This window comes from Helicoverpa armigera, chromosome 4 (assembly GCF_030705265.1).
Source record: "Helicoverpa armigera isolate CAAS_96S chromosome 4, ASM3070526v1, whole genome shotgun sequence".
Classification (NCBI taxonomy): domain Eukaryota; kingdom Metazoa; phylum Arthropoda; class Insecta; order Lepidoptera; family Noctuidae; genus Helicoverpa; species Helicoverpa armigera.
This window is the reverse complement of record NC_087123.1, coordinates 8,798,296-8,818,147: the sequence shown is the minus strand read 5'-3', so window position 1 is coordinate 8,818,147 and position 19,852 is coordinate 8,798,296. Positions and strand designations below refer to the sequence as shown.

The 19,852-nt window shown below is 38.7% G+C and overlaps 1 protein-coding gene across 2 annotated transcripts in view; it reads right to left on the bottom strand.

The window, feature by feature from the left end:
- Positions 1-6,044: 6,044 nt before the first annotated feature.
- The window catches only part of LOC110374811 (bifunctional heparan sulfate N-deacetylase/N-sulfotransferase), a 95,381-nt gene continuing 81,573 nt past the window's right edge, over positions 6,045-19,852 (bottom strand). For both annotated transcript variants that reach the window (XM_021332692.3, XM_021332693.3), the window contains exons 12-15: positions 18,125-18,280; positions 13,550-13,666; positions 11,273-11,455; positions 6,045-8,057 (exon numbers count right to left, since the gene is read on the bottom strand). In XM_021332692.3, the coding sequence (XP_021188367.1) occupies positions 7,835-8,057; positions 11,273-11,455; positions 13,550-13,666; positions 18,125-18,280 (679 nt within the window). In that variant the 3' untranslated portion in view covers positions 6,045-7,834. The remainder of the gene's footprint in view (positions 8,058-11,272; positions 11,456-13,549; positions 13,667-18,124; positions 18,281-19,852) is intronic.

Genomic DNA, 19,852 nt, shown 5'->3' with positions numbered 1-19,852 from the left:
GCACAGAATGTTTTATTTCAATAAAAGCAGTTTCGCATTTAAAAATGGTTTAATATTTAAAGGAAAATATGCTTATGCATTCACGTCTTATTGTTGTGTCTAAAACGTTGTTTGGTTGAAATATTATGCGCTGGTCTCGCCTGTATTGACAAAATTTATTGGACACTAAAGTTTTCATACGCTTTTATGTTTTCGGGAGATTACGGCACCAGCAGTTTGCCCGTGCCCCGATGTTTATAAGAGTCCTCGCCTTTCGGAAGGGACGCGCGAAATTGCTTCTTTTTCCAAACAATATTTGTGTTTCAATGTTCTGCAAAATCAATTTCTAGTGCGAGTAGGTACTAACATGTAATAGGAAATGAGATTTGATTTGTGGTGGTGCTTAATTAAGGGTCGCAAGGTGAGCGTTACACTTTTATCTGTTATAACAAAAAGTGAAGCGGAACTTCAGAACAAAATAAAGTTGCAGAGCGAGGTGGTGGCGGCGGCAGTCAGCGGGCGGCTCGCTCTTTCCGCTCAATAAACGCTCGCAGGCCCGAGTTGGGCCGCGCTGGCCGCACTCCGCCCTGCCTACAATAACAACTTTCATCACAACTTTTTGGCAGAAAGCTTCATTCGACTTTACGTCACCTCGCTCAGGATTTGTGTTCTGTTTGAGCGTCAGATTAATTGGCGTACAGACAAATTCGTGTAACAAACTTTGAATTGTGTTTTGAATGTGATTGATTTGTAACAAATGGAAAATGTGTCAGTAATTTGTACGTGACATTCTGTTGTTCAGCTCTGATTGAGGTTTGCATTTGTTTTACTGAGAAAAGTGAACACGATATTTTTGTGTTCGTAACTCAGATATTGTACCATTTGTTATTTTATGATTAACTGAATCAACATAAATATTCGTAGGAAAAAATACGATAAGCCGTCTCGAGTTCTTCTCGGAATCAAGATTTTCTATGTTGACATTGTTTTAATCAAACGATAATCCTTCAGATATTATTTACTCTTAATTGAACTGTAATTTCAATTTGGCGGGTTTATTTACCATTATCAATTACAGAAAAGCTTTTCTTCACAAAAAAACCAAACTACTCAGTAACAACTTCTCGTATTGTTTAAAATTTAAATGATCGTATCATATTACAGTGTCCTAATACATAGAGGTACTACCTAATTATGTCAGAAGATATGTACGTAATAACACAAATTCCACGTAATGCAAACAAACAGGAAACAACCTTTCCGAAATTCCTCAAACAAAATCCCCCAATCAACTTTTTCATATCAGCAGAAGGTAAAATGTATTTTAAGCGAATTATTCCTTTTAATTTCCATTTCCAATGGTTTCCAATACTAAACGAATTTCGTAACTTTACATTATGAGTATGGGCAGACTCGCATGCTCTCGTGTGTTCTAAAATTGAATTACGCTAGAGTAGGATCATTGTCGGTTCGTGTTTAGTGAACTGCGCCGGCATTGATAGGTGTCACCGACGGTTAACCGGATCGACGCTTCAAAAGTTTATGTTATAATCACCGTGAATGCAGCCACAACCTACATGTGAATAGGTGCCTGGAGTATTTTATGAACTAATGGATCTGGTGATGTGTGGTTTGTTTTAGTCTACTTTAAAAGTTTGATGCATGAATGTAATATATTTCTGGATAGTAATTAATACACAGCGCATTTTATTGAAAAGAAAAATCTTATAAGACAAATGTTATCAGCGATCTACTAAAGGCCGGCGCGCCGTAGCAACGTCTACGGCGACCTGTAGACAGCGCACTACGAGTGCTACGACAATGCAATAACGTAGCATTGTGCTACGAATCTTTAACCAAAACACTGAAGCGTTTAACCTGTGTTGCACGAATTTAAATAACACGACACAAGTACAATTGGGGTTGTTGCCGTTTGTCTAGAGGAGTCACACTTACCAACGAGTTGACATCTTTTGTGAGTATTCAAAGCGACGTGAAGATGCCACTGATTTATGAGCATCCATTATTCTTACTTAGCGTGACGTAAACACATGCCGTTCATTCCGACGACCGATACATGCAGAAATAAAGAGGCGTGCGACTCACTACGTGCCTTTCGTTGTTTTTTATATTCGGGAGATGTTTAATGGGAGCTTTCGTTGAGGCTGTTTTATATAGCGGGATGATTACGGCCATTACTTAGAGCTATAATACGCGACGGCGGCCACGTTTTATAAATACGAGGTCACAATTTCATACATCTAGATACTTACGCTTGTCATTGTTTTCGAAATACGCAAGAATATTGGAGTACCACATCAAAAAGTACAATTTGAAGCTACTTCCCGGATGGATACCTTCGTCACAAAGTGTAGGAGACGAGAATCTTGGCAACACAAATAGTAATAAGCTCGAGAAGTCGCTCAAACTCAGCCGGGGCTTTCGGAGTCTTGGCAAATATTACGACAAAGCGACACAAACTTAGATATTGTTTGTTGGCCATCCTTCTGTCGTAGATTGCGCCGCAAGACACGCCGCCGTATTTATTAGCTAGGCAACAATCACCAGTTTATGCTTCAAAATTACCTCTGTATTTTACATTAATTTTGTGCGAAATAACTGCTATAGTACTTGTTTTGTTCAGATGTATTCAACTGAAAATCTGAAGGATCCTTAATGTAGAATAAAAAATTATCGTTATGATTTTTTAAGTACAATAGCAACAGAACAACAGAAAAACAGAAACGTATCTACTAATTAGCATAAAATGTTAATGTTAATTAATATACCTACGATAACGGCTTTTAGCTGTATTAATCGAATGGAAAATATAAAAAAGAAAGCATCGCTAATAAAATGCTGTTTCTGTTGTGTATCTGTATAAGTGCAGGATATGTGCTGGAATTTAAGTTGCGATGTTTTTCCTCGTTTCTACTAGGTGATGATCAAACGAACATCAAAAATTTATAGAATACTTGGAGTGAGGTCGAGGAGCTCGTCAAATTCGCGTTATCACCAGCACTAAAAACACTAGACATCGGGCACGGCGTGGCGCCTCTCACCTATTTCCGAATACCAGTCGAATGCGCGTCCGTGCACTCCCTATTGCAACTACGTAAGGAACATCACACACCAAAGATTTTAGAATTTGGAGCGACGTTATCTCGGTCTTTGTAATAAACCTCGCTGGCGTCGTCACATCATAAAACGGCAAAATGTCTCGTACTCAAATACATCTACCTACCTCCTACTTACATTATACCCAATAGAACCCCTCGCTATGTAATTGGTTGATGCAAATGCGCTCCTGTGCACATTCTAAGACATTTTTATTACGCCCGGGAAAGAGTTAATATCGTTTTATGTAAAATGCTTTAGCCAGCTTAATTTCATTTTATTCTGCCTTTATTAAATCCGTTTATTCATAAAAATAACTGGCTGGAAGTTTTCTCGCAAGTCTAATTTTGTTCGTGTTAGCTGCACTGCCTGCATAACATTTTGCACATAGGTACAATTGTAATGTTCTCTAGGATTTTATTTACTTCATATTTAAAGCGCTAAAAAGACGTACGTAAAGGCGTATGCAGGCTGGGCGCTATGACCCAATCAAATCAATGGAAGAGTGATGATAATGTTTATACTTTACTGACACTCGTTAATGTCCAATGAACTAAATGTTAAAACAGAATTTCTCGACTGATATTAGTAATGTGGCACCAGACCTGGATGTAATGAAAGTTATTTCCATGTCAATGACTCTACTTGTTTATCAATAAATAAGGATACAGACTGGCACGATTAAAGTAACACACAACATACCCGTATGCATAAATCTTATAGGTAATTAGTAAATAATGAAGCAACGCCAGCACCAAAGAGAACATCGACGCTGCGAGACGTTAGCGTAACAACATTTTAACGTGTCAATTTATAGTTAGTTTGATGAAGCAGCCGCCTGCTGAGCATCAGGCGGCCGACCCTTAATCGCAGATAAATGAATTATGTAGGCACCAGTCATCCATCACTGTCGTAATTTTAAGATAAAAGCCATGATGCGAGCTTGCTTCTTCAGCTGACTTATGGCTGGTATACGTTCCCGAGACGAACTAACGCTGTAACTCATAGCAAAAACGCGGTAAACACTGAACTCGGGCTTTGCTTGTGACAGTACTAATCTATCTTTGTCTTTATATTTTAGGTGGTACTTATAATTCTTTTGTTTTTCATAAACTTAAGTAAGTACTTTGGTTACAAGTTTAGGCTATTAAGATTATCTAGTTAAGTGTTAGTAAGTAAAAAAACTGCAGATACCGAAAAGCGGTGCTTCCATATGTTTAATCGAAGTATGATTCTGTTCATATTGTGAAAATATTTATTAATTATGTACCCACAATGTGTAAGTCTGAATATACTTACCTATCTTTATATAGATTTTTGCACAGCTTTTTTTTTAACGACTTCAAAAATCATCAAATGAGCTACGGATATACTTAGCAGATAAGACGTTATTGTACCTATACTTACATTCTTCTTGATTATCATATAAATTCCCTGCAGCGTACCGCTTACAAACGTTTGCGGGTTCAAACTTCAAAGCAACCTTTTGTACCTAAGCTTCTTTGTAAATTATTCTGAACGTTCTTTTCGTAAAACTAGAACGTAAATCATATTTGCAGTTAGTACTTACATGTTTTGTTAGCATTTTAGCGTCGTTTATGTATGTGTAAGCTCGTCTTATGTAGGTAGTTACGTGTATCTAGTGTACCAATCGAAACTCCAATGCTAGTTGCGAACTGGGGCGAAATACGTGCTTTCTTGCTAATGTAGGTAGGTTCACTTATAGGCGTAATAAGCGTTTCCCGAACTTTCTCTGCCTCGATCGGAAATAGTTGGGTAACTACTGAAAAATTGAGTTTATGTTATGCGAAGTCTGTGCGCGCGGTTTGTTTACTGCAAATCAGTGTACGATGGTAGTTTATGCAAGCGGCTTATGCAGCAAGTAATTGGTTTACTTATGTACCTCTGTACTTATTTAGGAATTCTAGGAATATCTGCATACTTTACCAAGAATGTAATGCTCGTGTAAACTTAGATGGCAGATGTCTGTTACCTAAGTAACTATGTATGTATGGTTCACTTTGCTTCATTGGACTAAAAAAAGTCACAGTCTACTAAATAACTATTGACTGATGGAATACCCAATAACGTAACTACTTACCTACACTTTTCAGAACCGTGTGATGTGATCATACATATATAATACCTACGTGTACGACCATAAATAATAATATATTGTATTTCTACTCAACACAGGGTGATTCCAAGACCTATTAATACTTACTGGTACTTTTAAATTGCCTCCGATTTTTCCAGGAGCAACCACCTCATTAGGGGCACCGCACCATGACACAAACAACATTGTAGGTAAACGTTTCCCTGGAAGTAAAATTAGGTTGAAAAGAGACAATATTTCTGTTCTAATTTACCATTATCTCGTTGACGTCAACTGCTCAATGAGATTTGTCACGCGCCATTCGTGTTCCAATGATATTTCTAAATTTCCTAGCTAACCAATGTATCAAAGTATAACTCCACTAATTCCTTTGATCATAATTTTCAGAGTATTATTTTCCTTTTACAGTGTAACTTATACTTACTGCAAGGAAAAGAATACGGAACAAAGGAGTGCGGCTAATGCGTTTCTTTTGTTTAAGTATGCACATATCGATACCGCAACTTATGGCTGGGCATATTTCCCCGTGCAAGCGTTCTTTATCGACTATCGAACAATACTGTAGCACTGGGTAATACATTTTTCAGGGCGCTCGGGGGCGGTTAGTTTGTATCTCCTCAGAATTGCTCTCGACTGCCAATGTTACGTATTACTGCAAATATACGGACGGATATATAAGAGAAGCAATATATCTACATGTCTCAGTTTAACGGTCTAGTGGAACAGATCCGCCTCGTTATCTAAACGTTCGTGGAGGCCATTACACTGCTAATAATTTGAATTAATTCGAGTTAGAGCACACAGGAATTTGTTGGGGTAGAACAAACACGCATTTGAGGTTTAAATCATTTAATAAAATAAGTGATGTATTAATTTCTTATAAAGAACACATTTTAAGAGCAGTCATTGGCTGTACCGTTAGAAACGATAACAAGAAATAACAACTATTACAGAAAATGATTAGGGCGCTGTCTAATTGATTTCACACTGATACGAACTTGATAATTTTCTAGTGGAGCACAAAATATAGTAGAGAGAAGTATATGCGCCGTCGGTGACGTCACAGTGACTGATGTAAACGATCCATGTCTAGACATGTTTACAAATTGCAACACCGTACAGTTTCATAGCTCGCTTCTAAACATTGTAAGGCCGGTTCTACGTTACACACATCTTCACAATATATCAAGAACATCAGAGTTTGAATAAATTTCATATGAAGCCTCTCGACAAACATTAAACAAAAACGTAATAAAATTATGTACCATAAAATATTATTATTTAACGCTATTCAAATATCGATTTCGTTATATTTATTTTTCTGTACTTTTCTATGTATTTTCACGAGAAAAGAATTTTTACAAGTTTTAAGTACCGACATCTATTACAACAAATAGTAAGAAAATTCCTATAATGAATCAGTTTTACAAAAACTTTCATCTTCCTTGCCGAGTTATCTCGCCGATAAATTTATGCATATCAAAATATATACGGAATACATTTATGTTTCATTCATTGGGTCGTCATTGATATTATCATTTATTTAAAATATAACGCGACATCTTCAATATGTATATTAAAAATCCTTACGGCTAATTCGGTAACTGAACTTAATATGGATGTGTGTGATTGAGTAAGCGTTGACAGTTCATGTGACACGAACCATACGCTTGTGCTATGTTCAACGAATGTTATTCTGTCGCATTTAGTAAAAGACTAGTGTTTTGTTCTATTGTAAAATATACGTGTAGAAATTAAAAATAATGATTAAAATAAAATATATTCCAGTGCCACTTGTGTCACTTCATATTTATGGCACAGAAAGACAAGGAGATTGTTTAAAATAATATTAGAACTACATCTATATGAAACGTACAAAATTAACTACAAATTTACATATTGCATCAGGTACGTACATTGTAATAAAAACAAAAATATTAAAATAAGCGTGTAGCAACGGTCGGTTAGAGCGTGGAATGAAATATTATTTGCAACCATTTTATATGTCTAACATAATATATTAATACCTAATTACAAAGCGTTATAAATTTAGCATAAAATCATGATGAATTAATAACATAATGGCGACTAAAATAATCGAGACGAATAGTAATAACCAAACGTGTTAAAGTTGAATGAAACTACTAACAAATAGCACCTAGACCGGCGCACGAGTGCCGGGCGCTGTCCATATAAATATGGCTAAGAAACAACATGATCAGGCAAGCAAAGTCGAATCGTAACCGTTCACTGGGAACACACAGTCATTTACTACACCCCCACACTACATACAGTAAAAATTATACTAAAACAATAATTAGATTCTTCATCCCGTTCCAACAGATCGAGAACTTTAAGTCGTTTAATATCACTCTTTAAAACATTATATTACAAGAATCGATAGACAAAGATATTTGTTCAACAAGGATACTCTCACATTGAAACACTTGGAAAGAACAATAGCGTGACGCGATTCGCGACGTACGCCCACAGTTTGTAACTTCAGGACTGTCGTAATATCGCCGACCCTTGGCCTCGTCAAGGGATCCTGATGACACAGACTTTGATCAAGCCTTGTAGCGCCTTCTTTTTTCGTTCCAACCTTATAGGTTGAAAGATATGCTATCCGTTAGACGAGAGCTCGTCCTTGAGCCACTGCGGCACGGGCCGGCCGATCCTCACCAGGAGCTTGGAGAGCGCAGTGTTGTGCGGCGTGTAGTAGCGCTTCAGGAACTTGGCCGACTTCTCCTCCATCGGCGGATATATCCGACCTTTGGATTTACCCAGACATTTCGTCCGGTCGTTGCCTACTGCTTGGCAGAAAAATCCTTTTTTCGGATCGTACCTGAAACAAATATAGCGTAAAAATTTGGGAAACCTAATACACTTGTAGTTTAGTAGGCCTATTCATACATCACAGGATGCCTTTATTCTATTGAATTTCTATGTATACAGGACTATTATTTACAGGACAACAGGCAAACAATCCATCTTCTATATTATTTACATCTACTTCAACGTCTTACATTCCCTTTCTCATGCTCATGTCTATTATTCCCGAGTCTTTCAATAATTTCATCATCCATTTCGCTTGAAGCGTCTGAACCAACGGAGCGAGTATTCCCGTTATTTCAAACTTATACACTTCTATTGTACCTACGATATATAATATACAGTGCCTATTACGTTGATAAGAGGGCAATTGTCTATATGAGGTCTTTTTTTTTTTTATCGACGTAAAATCATCAAATGACCCCTCGCTGTGGGTTAGCAGCGGTGAGGGATGTCGACTCTTACTGACTAAAATCGTCGTGTTCCGTCATAGGCCTTTTATGTACCAGGGCCGCGGTATCTCTTTCGAACAACCCGCAGCCCCGGCAGGCCAGGCCCTGCTGCCCCGCTGGGTTGCTGACGTCTCTTTGAGGAGCGCGTGGAACAACGCGCGCCGTCGACACGGGTCTGTCGTCTAGGAAGACAGAGGGACGATGAGCCACCCGAACTCACCGCCCACAGACCCACGCCTACGGTGGCCGGGAGTCATCTCGCGACACCCGGCGCCCATGGTGTCTACCTGGTCCAGCGCGACGGCCGGGATGAGAGGTGCGGACTCTCTGGCGTTCCGCCTCCTCCTTCTCGAGCATGACCGCTTCGCAGAAGGAGGCGACGGCATCCCATTCCCTCTCGCCCCGGACCATGGCCTGAACCAGGGCCGGACGCGAGAGGTCGCCGCCGCCCAGAGCCTCGACGAGGACCCGGCGGTGCCCTTCCCATGCGGGGCACACCTGGACTGTGTGGTCCACCGTGTCCTCGGGGCTGTCCGCACAATGGTGACACCCGGGCGCCTCCTCACGACCGATGCGGTGCAGGTACCTCCCGAAACAACCGTGTCCGGTGAGGACCTGCGTCATGCGGTACGTGAGGGCGCCGTGACTCCTCCCGAGCCACTCCTCAAAGAGGGGACTTACCGCCACGATGGTGGCGTGCCCTTCTATATGAGGTCTTAAAACGAAACTATTCAATTTCAGTCTTAAATGGCACTAGTACACAAGTGAGTGTACGAATGCGATACAGAATTCTCATTGGAAGCAAGTCCGACAGCGGGGAACGAAAGGCTATTTTCCTAAGGAAGGCTTAGAATTGCAACAAGCTGCTTTATGTAGATAGGGCATTATGCAGTGATATTAGTCCCAGCGAGTTGCTTCTGCGAAGTTGTGTGCCTAGAGTTTAAGGGGCCATTGTAGCTAAGTTATCGCCAATTGCAGAGGTTGCTGGTCTCAGCGGCGACCGTACAATATCACTTTACAAGATGTGTACCAGTTTTATGTCTTCGTACCTCCTCGAGCTTGTTGTCTCAGCACAATACAATGTCCGCCCGACGTGAATTAATGCTCTTAAAAGGCGCTCTCTTTTACAAGAAATTTACGGAGTTCGTAGCAAAAATTGTATAATTATGTGACAGCGACGTCGTAATATCAAATTAGAAAGGCATAGAAATCTGCGGAGTACGGAATGTTACTAAGTGGAGCTTGTACGGTAACATCAGACTTTTGCATCTGTGTGAGTAACCGGTAAAAATAGAAGGACATTTTCATGTGAAAGCGGCGTACACTCCTACACACACAAGTCTAGTAGGTACCCTAATTACGTAACTGTTCAACTTGTAATTTTCCAAGTTGTCAACACAACCGAATCCATTGCTGCAAACGTTTGAACCGTTCGTTTGGTTGACAACTACATTAACGCAATGTAGGTACACTGCTGAATACAGTAATTACGCAATTAGGGTGGCCCGCTGGTCTCTTTGCTTGCACTGTTCACAAAGAAACATTAGTCGAAATTTCTAGACCTTGGTTTACCCTAGTTTACCATAACGGTCATGTAAAGAATCACATATTCAGTAGTGGGCACGAACTAGCACGAATGGATGTTTTCATGCAAATGTAGAAGTCATTATTTTAAGTGTTTATGATTTGTACGAACAACTAGTAATGGAGTGATAGTGCTGTTTATAAAGCAAAATTAACTATTTATGGATGTAGTGTTCAAATACTTCAAAAGCGATGCTAATGTGTGCTGCGCGGAGCGAGTACATTATTACGAAACGTTATTTTCATTTACCAACATTAGTAGAATTACATGTCTGTACAACATTTACATATGAGAACGTGAAGGTTTTATTTAATTTACGAATATTTGTAGCATTAATTACACACACAGAAAAAAGTCCTACTATCAGACTAATTTGCCACATTAGATATTTTTGGTTAAAGTAAAGACTATCAAGTCTTTGGGCTCGGAGAAGTGAGTGTATATTTAGAAGCAAATCAAATAATGTTGTCTATTACTGTACTACAGAAGTACTTTGTCACCGCAAATATGTATAAGAGCTGAAAGATTAAGATATTTGTTTTGTTTGTGTATTAGGACTTATGATCATTCTAGAAATCTCGACTCTCAATACGGTAGTTTCCAACGAGTCAAATTCATTACTTTTATTTAACTGTCAAAAACTGTCACTTTCTTTGCAATATGTATGTAAGCGCAACTTATGACGTCACAGATTTTTCACATCAAACTGGATTCTTATTTAGCTTATATTATCAATAAAAAAATTTAATCAATTATTCCATCAAAACGATAAATGGAAGTGACATTATTTTTAGATGCTTCACTAAATGAATATGACAACGTAATTTATTTTTGACCTAGTCATCCACCCAATTGTTTCTCGAAAGTCTGTCAGGCTCAAGTTTACCTTCAACATAAACGTCCGTTTTACTCAAAACAACTGTTTACATTCCAAGTTGGATACGTGAAAATTCATAGTAGTGGTTTGACGATGAACTTGAGACTATGTTTTTTAAATAAGGGTTCATCTACACGGTGCAAGTAGCTCGCGTATGTTGAGGCACATGCGCAGGTTACATGCATTTAAAAAACGTGCAGGTCCAGCGACTGGCGCATGTACCAAAACAAAATACACACCCAGTGCTCTTGTCACTTGCGCATGTTAACTTGCTCCAGCTACATGCACCCTAAGAGGATTTTTAGATTACTTACTTGAGCAACTTATTATAGTCGATATGCGGCGATATCTTGAGGAACTTCTGCAGCGTGTTCATGACCGCGGCCGGTTCGGAGCGCAGCAGGGATCCGTCAATGATGTGGAGTTGGTGGCTGCTGTATTCAGCTAGCCAGCGCTCCAGGTAGTGACTGTACTTGCCTGGGTTTAGGCAGCGGTTTCTAAAGGAAACACTTGGATTAAAGATAAGGCTATAATAAAAACATATTATTACATCATACTAGTTTATAAAACTACAGGGTTTGTTTGAACACGATAATCTCAGGAACTTGGAACTTCAATTTGAAAAATTGTTTCAGTATTAGATCGCCCATTTATTGAAGTTATAAGCTACTTCTTATAGAGGCTCATGAAGCAGTTACCATAGGACGCATATGGACACTGCTGGCAGAAGCTAGTCTTGTTATAAAACTGAAGAACTCTTTTGGTTGATAAATTAACTCATCTCAGAAATTCATTCGATTTACAAAAACCTGTAGGTGTCAAATAAGTCCATTAACAGAGTAGTTAATAACATAAAAAAATATTAGAGACCGTATTAAAATAAATATTAAGCGAAATTCTAACGTGTGTAATGCTTGTGAATATTGAGGCCATAGAGCAAGAATGCATGCATTATAATGAGATCTGTAGTCCTTGGTATTTATGCAAACAGGTTGTCTCTCGTACGCTCATATCTTAAAACTTGTAGTTACATCATCTATGTATATGAAGAATAGGTTGTTTAATGTTTTTACGTAAATAACGATCACATGTACTTATTACATAGAATATACCTAATGATGCTTGCATAGACAAAAATGACAATTAAAACCGCGAATATAGAACGGTGGCTGGGAGGTTGAAAAAAGAATGTTTAAGTTAAAAATAGGGGGAAACACCCCTCCGTTACCGGAAAATCATAATATTTACAATATAAAATGCAAACAATATCATTTATTAATCCATTCAGAGCACATTAGCTTGCGGAGGAAATGCGCGTGATGCCTGATAATAAATTCATGGCGCTGTCAAGTACACAATAATCTTTGAGTCGCACGCTCACAAATATAACTGGCTTATTTTAATGTTAAATGGATTTCGGCTATGTACCGTCACGTAGTCTTGGGGAGCCCGTCTGGATTACAAACGGTCGCTGTAATAATATGATGTGTGAAATTGTGTACCAAATTAAGCGAAGTATACTCGCACTAATAACATTCGTGCCACCTCATGTGGGCTTAGTCTGAATACAACTGGGATTTACGGCACGGTACAAAACAAACATTTCTTAGAATTGGGTCATCGATTCGTACCTGAATCTATTCAAGCATAAAAAGACAAGCAACAACAAAAGGGGAACGGCTTTAATATTGATTTAAGAATCAAATAATAACGACGCGACTGCTCCCGATCTCCAGATCGCAATCAGCACTTCAAACACAGAGTTGAAGTACCTACAGTTATCTAGATAAATCCCTTTCTATGAAAGTTTGAGCGTATTGTTCACGTCTCTATGCAAATAATATAAGATCACATTGCACTTAACACGATCAAGTACAATATATTTTACTATACACACCAAGTTGGGCTGTTAATTGAAACTAAATCGTTTTCATGCCTATTGGCCCTCTGAACGGGATTACGTAAGTCAATAAGTCCCCCCACTTCATCCGCGCCGTAATAGCGTGAAGTTAAGGAACCAAATGGTATAAACGAGAAGGGGATGAAATAATAGTACAGTGAAGGCATTACATTTGTTATTAATGTACAAGAGCCGGGGCTTGCGAGGAAAAATTGTGATCCAATATGAGAGGGTCGAAAGCGGGCGTAAAATATACGCCTTTGCCTCGCATCGAAAAAAAAAAAAGACTATATTAGGAAGCCGTAGTTACCAATGTCTACGAAAAGTTTTATTACTGTGTAGAACAAAGAGCCATGTATTTTACGTTTGTTTTGGACAAAAGCTTTACAGTAAATTAAAGTTTAAATGGCTTACTCGTGTAATGGAACGTGACTCTGCTGTGGAAAGCACTAAGGGCATGGCAAGGATTAAATTATTGATGATATAAAAATCACGGTTAATTTTTGTGTTTTGGTCGTTTGAGTAGATTACATTGTGAAGTACGTTTTAGTAAATATTCAATTGTCATCATCTACAAAGTAATCTAAACAAGATAAAGTAGAACTAATTACATATAACACAAACTCCCTAAAAGAACCCACTATCCTAAAAAACATAATATACCTATTTAAATAAATGTTTAAAAACTTACCTCAAATCCCTGAGGGGTTTCGGTGCGGAATCATTCGCCGCGATGACTGTATGGAACGTGTAGTTGTTCGCGACCGCATCGCCGTGCGACCGAATGTGCTGGTACCACGAATACGCTCTGCACAACAAACACACGGATTTTTATGTGAATTATTCAGAGCACGACACGTTATAGGCACTGATATTAAAAATATTTTTTTGTTAATCTGTAGTTGGTGCTTTTATTTTTTGGTTTGAATGTTTACGTTGGCGATATGGTTCACGTAAAACTCCCCTCGGCTCTCACAACGTACGCCTTAAATGTCATAAATATATGTACTTATGTGTAAGTAGACAGTAGTGGATCTCTACACAATTGGCCAATCATGATAATAGTCACTTAAGTAATTTCTATGATATATATGGCATTCAAGATGTTATTGTACGTTACAGCAAAAAGAATAGAACCTAGTCCTCAGTTTAATTTACTCTGCAATCAGGTTACACCACGAGCACACATTCTTTTCTGACATTTGAAAAAGGATGTGTATTTATCAAACAGCTAAGTCAGTAATTTTCTAAATGCACTTCTCCCAATATCTAATGTACCTAAGTTACGAGGTCTTATTTTCCAAATATATCTAAATGCAAAGTCTTAGCATAAATTCAAGATGTGCAATTCCTTGTCACCGCAATAACGTTTCGGATTTGACCGAGCAGTTTTACTGGCTTGAGTTACGAGTTTCTTGCTGCCCTACGTTTTTCCTCAATCGAGTGTAATTCAGTTAAGACTACTAATGACGAATTACACGAGATAGATTTTCCTTGATGTGTTTCTTTTATTTACGGTTCGTCTGATTTGTAAATAAATTCCACCCGAAGGCTATGGACACGCGATTTCTTTCAGTCGTAATTTGTTCTCTTTAAATCGATATTCACAATAGGATGAAAAGTGTCTTATAGTTTGTGAAATTTCTCATTATAATATTATGCACATTTTGTAATATATTTTTTCATAGTTTTTTTTTTTCTGTTTCAGTGTTCGAACCGTCTTGCCTTTTCTCAACATACGGTACGTTGGGGTGGGCTTCCCGTCTAACCGAATGTAGCTGGGTACCCGTGTTTTACATGGAGCGACTGTCTATCTTTCAGAGTATTTATAGTACCTAAAATAAATTACATATTAAATAATGCGGATCTGTCTGGGATCGGTGTACGTGTCGTAATTCACCGGGTTTCTCCTACAGTTCTTAGTAAACCGTCTCAATTCACAGATGCTTAACACGTACTGTAATTAATTATACCGTATCTCTTTATGCATTTTATTCCCCTTCGACGTCCACTATGAGCATATTAAGTACTGTAATAAATACTCCTATTCATGGTGTTACTACGGTTGAAATAAATGCCTCTTGATGAGCCTTTTATTAAGAACTACTGCCCAGTTAGTTTTTAATTGAGCGTAGTTGACTGCAATGGAAATTATTATATTTTGATTGCCTTCGTCAAATTTTTATATGGTAGAAATAACTTTTCCGTTAGGAGCAACACATCGGATTGCGAAGAATGTTAATAATGTTAAAATAAACTTACACTATTCATGGAATTCGCTAATAAAACTGCAAAATATCAGGCGTCTAGGTTGTTTTATATAAAAGCTTTTCAAAGTAATTTCACGATTAAACAGATAAAGCTGAATTTTTAACCTACCTATCTTTCAATTTTCTGTTACCCATTACAAAAGATAAAGGTTTTAAAAATTACATCTCTATTCCATCGAAGCATACTAAAAATAGTCTCATAAACGAATTCAAATGAATTTCCATGAAAACTTTTGTGGATATAAATTGAGATTTAAAATTTGCATTTTGATGAACGAGGCCTGACGGACGCCTGATAAAACATTTTCTTTTACAATCTTCTAATTATTATTGAGGCTGTAAGATTGATGTGCATCTTAGCACATTTATTGTTCCCTCGCAGTCGCGTGGTTTTATTGTTAAACGCTCGCACGTTTGAACATCAGTTATAATTTTATAATAGCTCAAGACGCTCTTAGAACTTTAATAAAAGGAATATTAATTAGGACAGAAGAGTCGTTTTGACTCTTATAAGTGCGTGTCCTCAAAATTGTTAACTAAGTTAAGACCCTTTTGAGGACTAAAAGGTCATGGAATAGGTCAATTAAGTTATTAGGTGTATCTTGCCTTTATGTACTTAGGTAAATGATGTTCGTAAAATATTCGCGTACTTTTAATAAGCTCATTATATCGACGTTAGTTTTCATCGTCAAAGTAATGAGTAGTTGAATACTCTTGGACTATTTATCACAGTGGCCAGTATTAAGACCATAAACAATCTGTCTCAGCTTAAATTCTGGCAACACTGTCAACTTAGCGTCAGTTTTCGCACGGCAGTCGCTTCGCTAGGCATTGGGGTGCGCGGCTGAATCGCCAATGCGTTAAGTCCTAGATCCTCAGGATTTACATACAAACCAGTGCGCACGATACCGTGGCTCCGTCGCAATGTATGTGCACTTGTGCAGCTGGGATATAATTCCCTACCAATTGTTTATAGTCATTGCATTATGTATTTTGTTGACCGCGGAAGTTGAGACAAGAAAAAAGTACGTGACGTATGCTTAACTTAACCCATTAATTTTTAAACTATGGAAATACAAAATTATTGGAAGTTTTGAAAACACTACTTTCCAATTCTCGTCTTATTTACATAATATTTACATTAATTTTAAAAATTAAAAATAAACTTATATGTACAACTTAAAACTAATACATTGCATCAAAAAATTGCTCCTCATCGCTGTCACCGGGTAATGTACCCAGAAGGCTGGCAGCATTGCCACGTTGGATGGCAATGCTCAACCTCTGTGCGAAATAAAAGCCAGCCCTTGGGTCACGAGAAGTGTCAACAAGGCGTTTAGAAATTTCCTTCGCAAGCGCGTGAGCACTCGGACCCCACGGCCCGAGAGTTTCAACCCCAAACGGCTCAAACATGTAATTCCCGATAAGGCTACTATATTTGCGCCGTTTGAGGTCCTCTGCTTGTGAAGCGGCGGAGCCAACACAACACGCAGTTCTAGGAAGATGGGATGGCGCAAGAGTGTCGACGCAGGTCGCGTCCCACACTAAAGTCCTACCCATCTTCCACGGAAATAGCGACATGCCGTCTGGTCTCTTGCCATCGTCGCGTGCCAAACCATTTGGTTCAAGTACGGCTGGCACGCCGACGGCAACAAGAGCCCGACGGATCACGTCGTTGATATTCGCATGTCGTGGTATGCGGCCCGCACTCCGACTGCACGACAGGCCGTGGTGACCGAGGCTGTTGACAGCTTCCCCGCAGTGGCAGCGGTGAGGAGTGCAGCACGAAGCCCCCAGACGCAGGCAGACAGCGAGTCTGAAAGTGGTGTCGTCAAACATGGTGCCTATGTTTGCCGACGGAAATGCGTGAAGCCAAAGACCTGACTCCCATTCACCCACAGCCAGTAGGCGTGCGCTCCGCAGAAGTAATTGACGTATCAATGAGATTTTTCCGTATTACTCTGCAGAGCGGCTCATCCCACTGTCTCTGGGAGGATGGGTTGGCGGGTAGATCGGTATTCGGGCATGTGACTTTCCAGGCATTAATAGCCTCTCCCAGGCATGGCACCTCAAAATTGATCAGTGTAATAGGTAGAATTTTCCTGATCAATTTGTCAGTGCCATGGACGGAGGAAATAAATGCCGGTAAACTAATACTGGAAATTTTGCGGACGCCAAGCCCTCCCATACGGATGGGAAGTGTAGCTTGAGACCAAGCTTTGTCGTCCAAGGCCACATTTAAAATTGATGAAAGTGTATGTCGAATTATTTTATCAATTTGATCCAAAAGGTTGATGTGCTTCCATAAATGAGAAGCACGCAAGATGTAGGTTAATTTGGGGCCAAAGTAGCAGTATCGTAGGATGGTGATGGCTGAATGTATATTAATTTTGAATAACCTTTCCGAAATATCATTGAAATTTTGAATTTTGTTCTCAATAAAATCCGAAAATGACTCTTCTAGTACTGGTGACCCCAGGAGGCAAAGAGAACTTTTGTCTATTATTTTTATGCCATCGGCTACTGCGTTAAATTTTTGGAGTGTCGTCTGTCTGTCGGTTGTGTCAGATATAAAGAGTTCGCATTTGGAAATGTTTAGGTCAAGGCCAATGTTATGGAGTTTGTCTCTTAGGAAAATGAAATCATTAAGTACGGTATCTCTGTTGCCTCCCAGGGTCCCATCGTCGAGATACCAGACGTTAAATTCAGAATTTAGTTGCCGAATTATTGGGTTAATTGCCAAACTAAAGATCACAGGCCCGAGGGGATCACCTTGTTGACAGCCAACAGCGGATTCTAATAGGTTGTCCCGATAAAGTAATTTGGTTGGATGTCTATAGCATTATTACATTATTCTCGTCTTTGGGTGCAAAGTCGTGTGTAACGGATTGTTGTTACCAAAAAATAAAAGTTAATTTGCATCATTTGTCCATAACATAACCGCTGCTGACAAAAAGTTTCTTCTTCAAAAGTAGCTATGATTTTTATATTCTTACCTTTTAGATGGTGATATGAGTATAGCAATAATCTTAGCATTGGGCAGCAACGCATGCGCTCGCCTCGGCACCAGGTCACCGTCGAAATATGTAGCTGACTTCTCAAACGTGATCTGAGTGGTGTTGCTCATATTCGGCGGGAAGAAGTTCAGGTACCTGGTGGAAAATACAAAGAGGTTTAATGTGAGGAAAATACGCTGTTACTTATTCGAGGAGTATTTTGGAATAGGTACCTATGTACTGAACAGACGACAGGACATCTACCTTCATCTGTCAAAATTCTTGAATAGATTTTCAATCTTATCACAATAGTGGAAGGTTCGTGTTTGTTTGGCAAAATTTTACAGATAAGGGTTGGTTGACCAGCTGGCGTCTGTACCGATAGTTTGTTTTTTTAAAAGACGGAAAATATGTTGTTCTTTATTTAACGAATACAGTGGAATATGTAGGTATGTATGGACAGTCTATTGTTTCTTGTTTAATTGGAGGCCGAGAAATATGTCCAGAATTTAGTGAGCTTTGGGGAACATGCCAATCATTGTTATGTTATTGAAGTCTAAATAAATGGTAGCTTAGTTACAGGTTAGGTACAATAGGATAGTAATAATTCTAGTATTAGGTTGTCAAGGAGAAATACAATGGTTTGGGTGAAAGATATTATCGTAGTTGATGTAGAAAACCATTGTCAGGATTGTCTAACTTATCTTACACATACCTAGTCAATTACAAAATCCTCAACAGTTATCCAGTAACTGACAATTAATATAAATCTCCTAATACCTAATTTATTTAAGACCGTAACGAAGCAATAAATCAAGACATAAAATTAATTATCTACCCAAAAATTAATCCTATCAGCACTTAATTAAGATAACACCTCACTATACAGATTTTAATTAATTAGCTACTAATAAAATCTGTATAAAGACCTTAAGCCCTAATTTTCGATATCTGATCTCATCACTAACGGCCGTTTCCAATATTGTATCCATCGATAGTTTTGCTTACTAAGTTTAGGAAGTTGTTATTACTTCATCATCATCATCTCCTGAGCCTTTTCCTAACTATGTTGGGGTCGGCTGTCAGTCTGGCTGGATGCAGCTGAGTAAGAGTGTTTTAGAAGTAGCGACTGCCTAAGTATCTGACCTCCTCAACCCAGCTACCCGGGCAACCCAATACCCCTTGGTTTGGCTTCTGACTGCTCGTAACGACTGCCAAGGATGTTCAATGACAGCCTAATAAGGGGCTAATGTCAAAATAATATCTCGAGCAATCAAATGAACAGATAGATCGAATATAGGGATCGGCCGTGACTGTCAAAGGCATGAATATCGTGAGGCGTTCGTTCCCTTTCAAGCCACGTGCGCAGTTAACAAGGCAACATACGTGCGTAGTTTCACCTAGTGGTCTAGAACTTATCTAGGCTACACATTGGTATACATGAGTCTTCTTACGAGCTTATTATGCGGGATCTTGGTGAAACTGTTGGGTACTGATTAATTAGGTAGGTACAGTAGTGAAAAAGAGATTTGAATTGAAATATACTTCAAAGATACAAACAAGCTGTTAGAGTAAATAATTCGAGTATGAATCGAGATCAGCAATGATTGAATATAGATTCGATGAACGTTGGATTTGATATGGTATAATAGTGATAAGTAGCACGTATTATTGATCAATTTTGAACAGACTTCGAGGAGGATCTGATACGTAATTACAAACCGAATA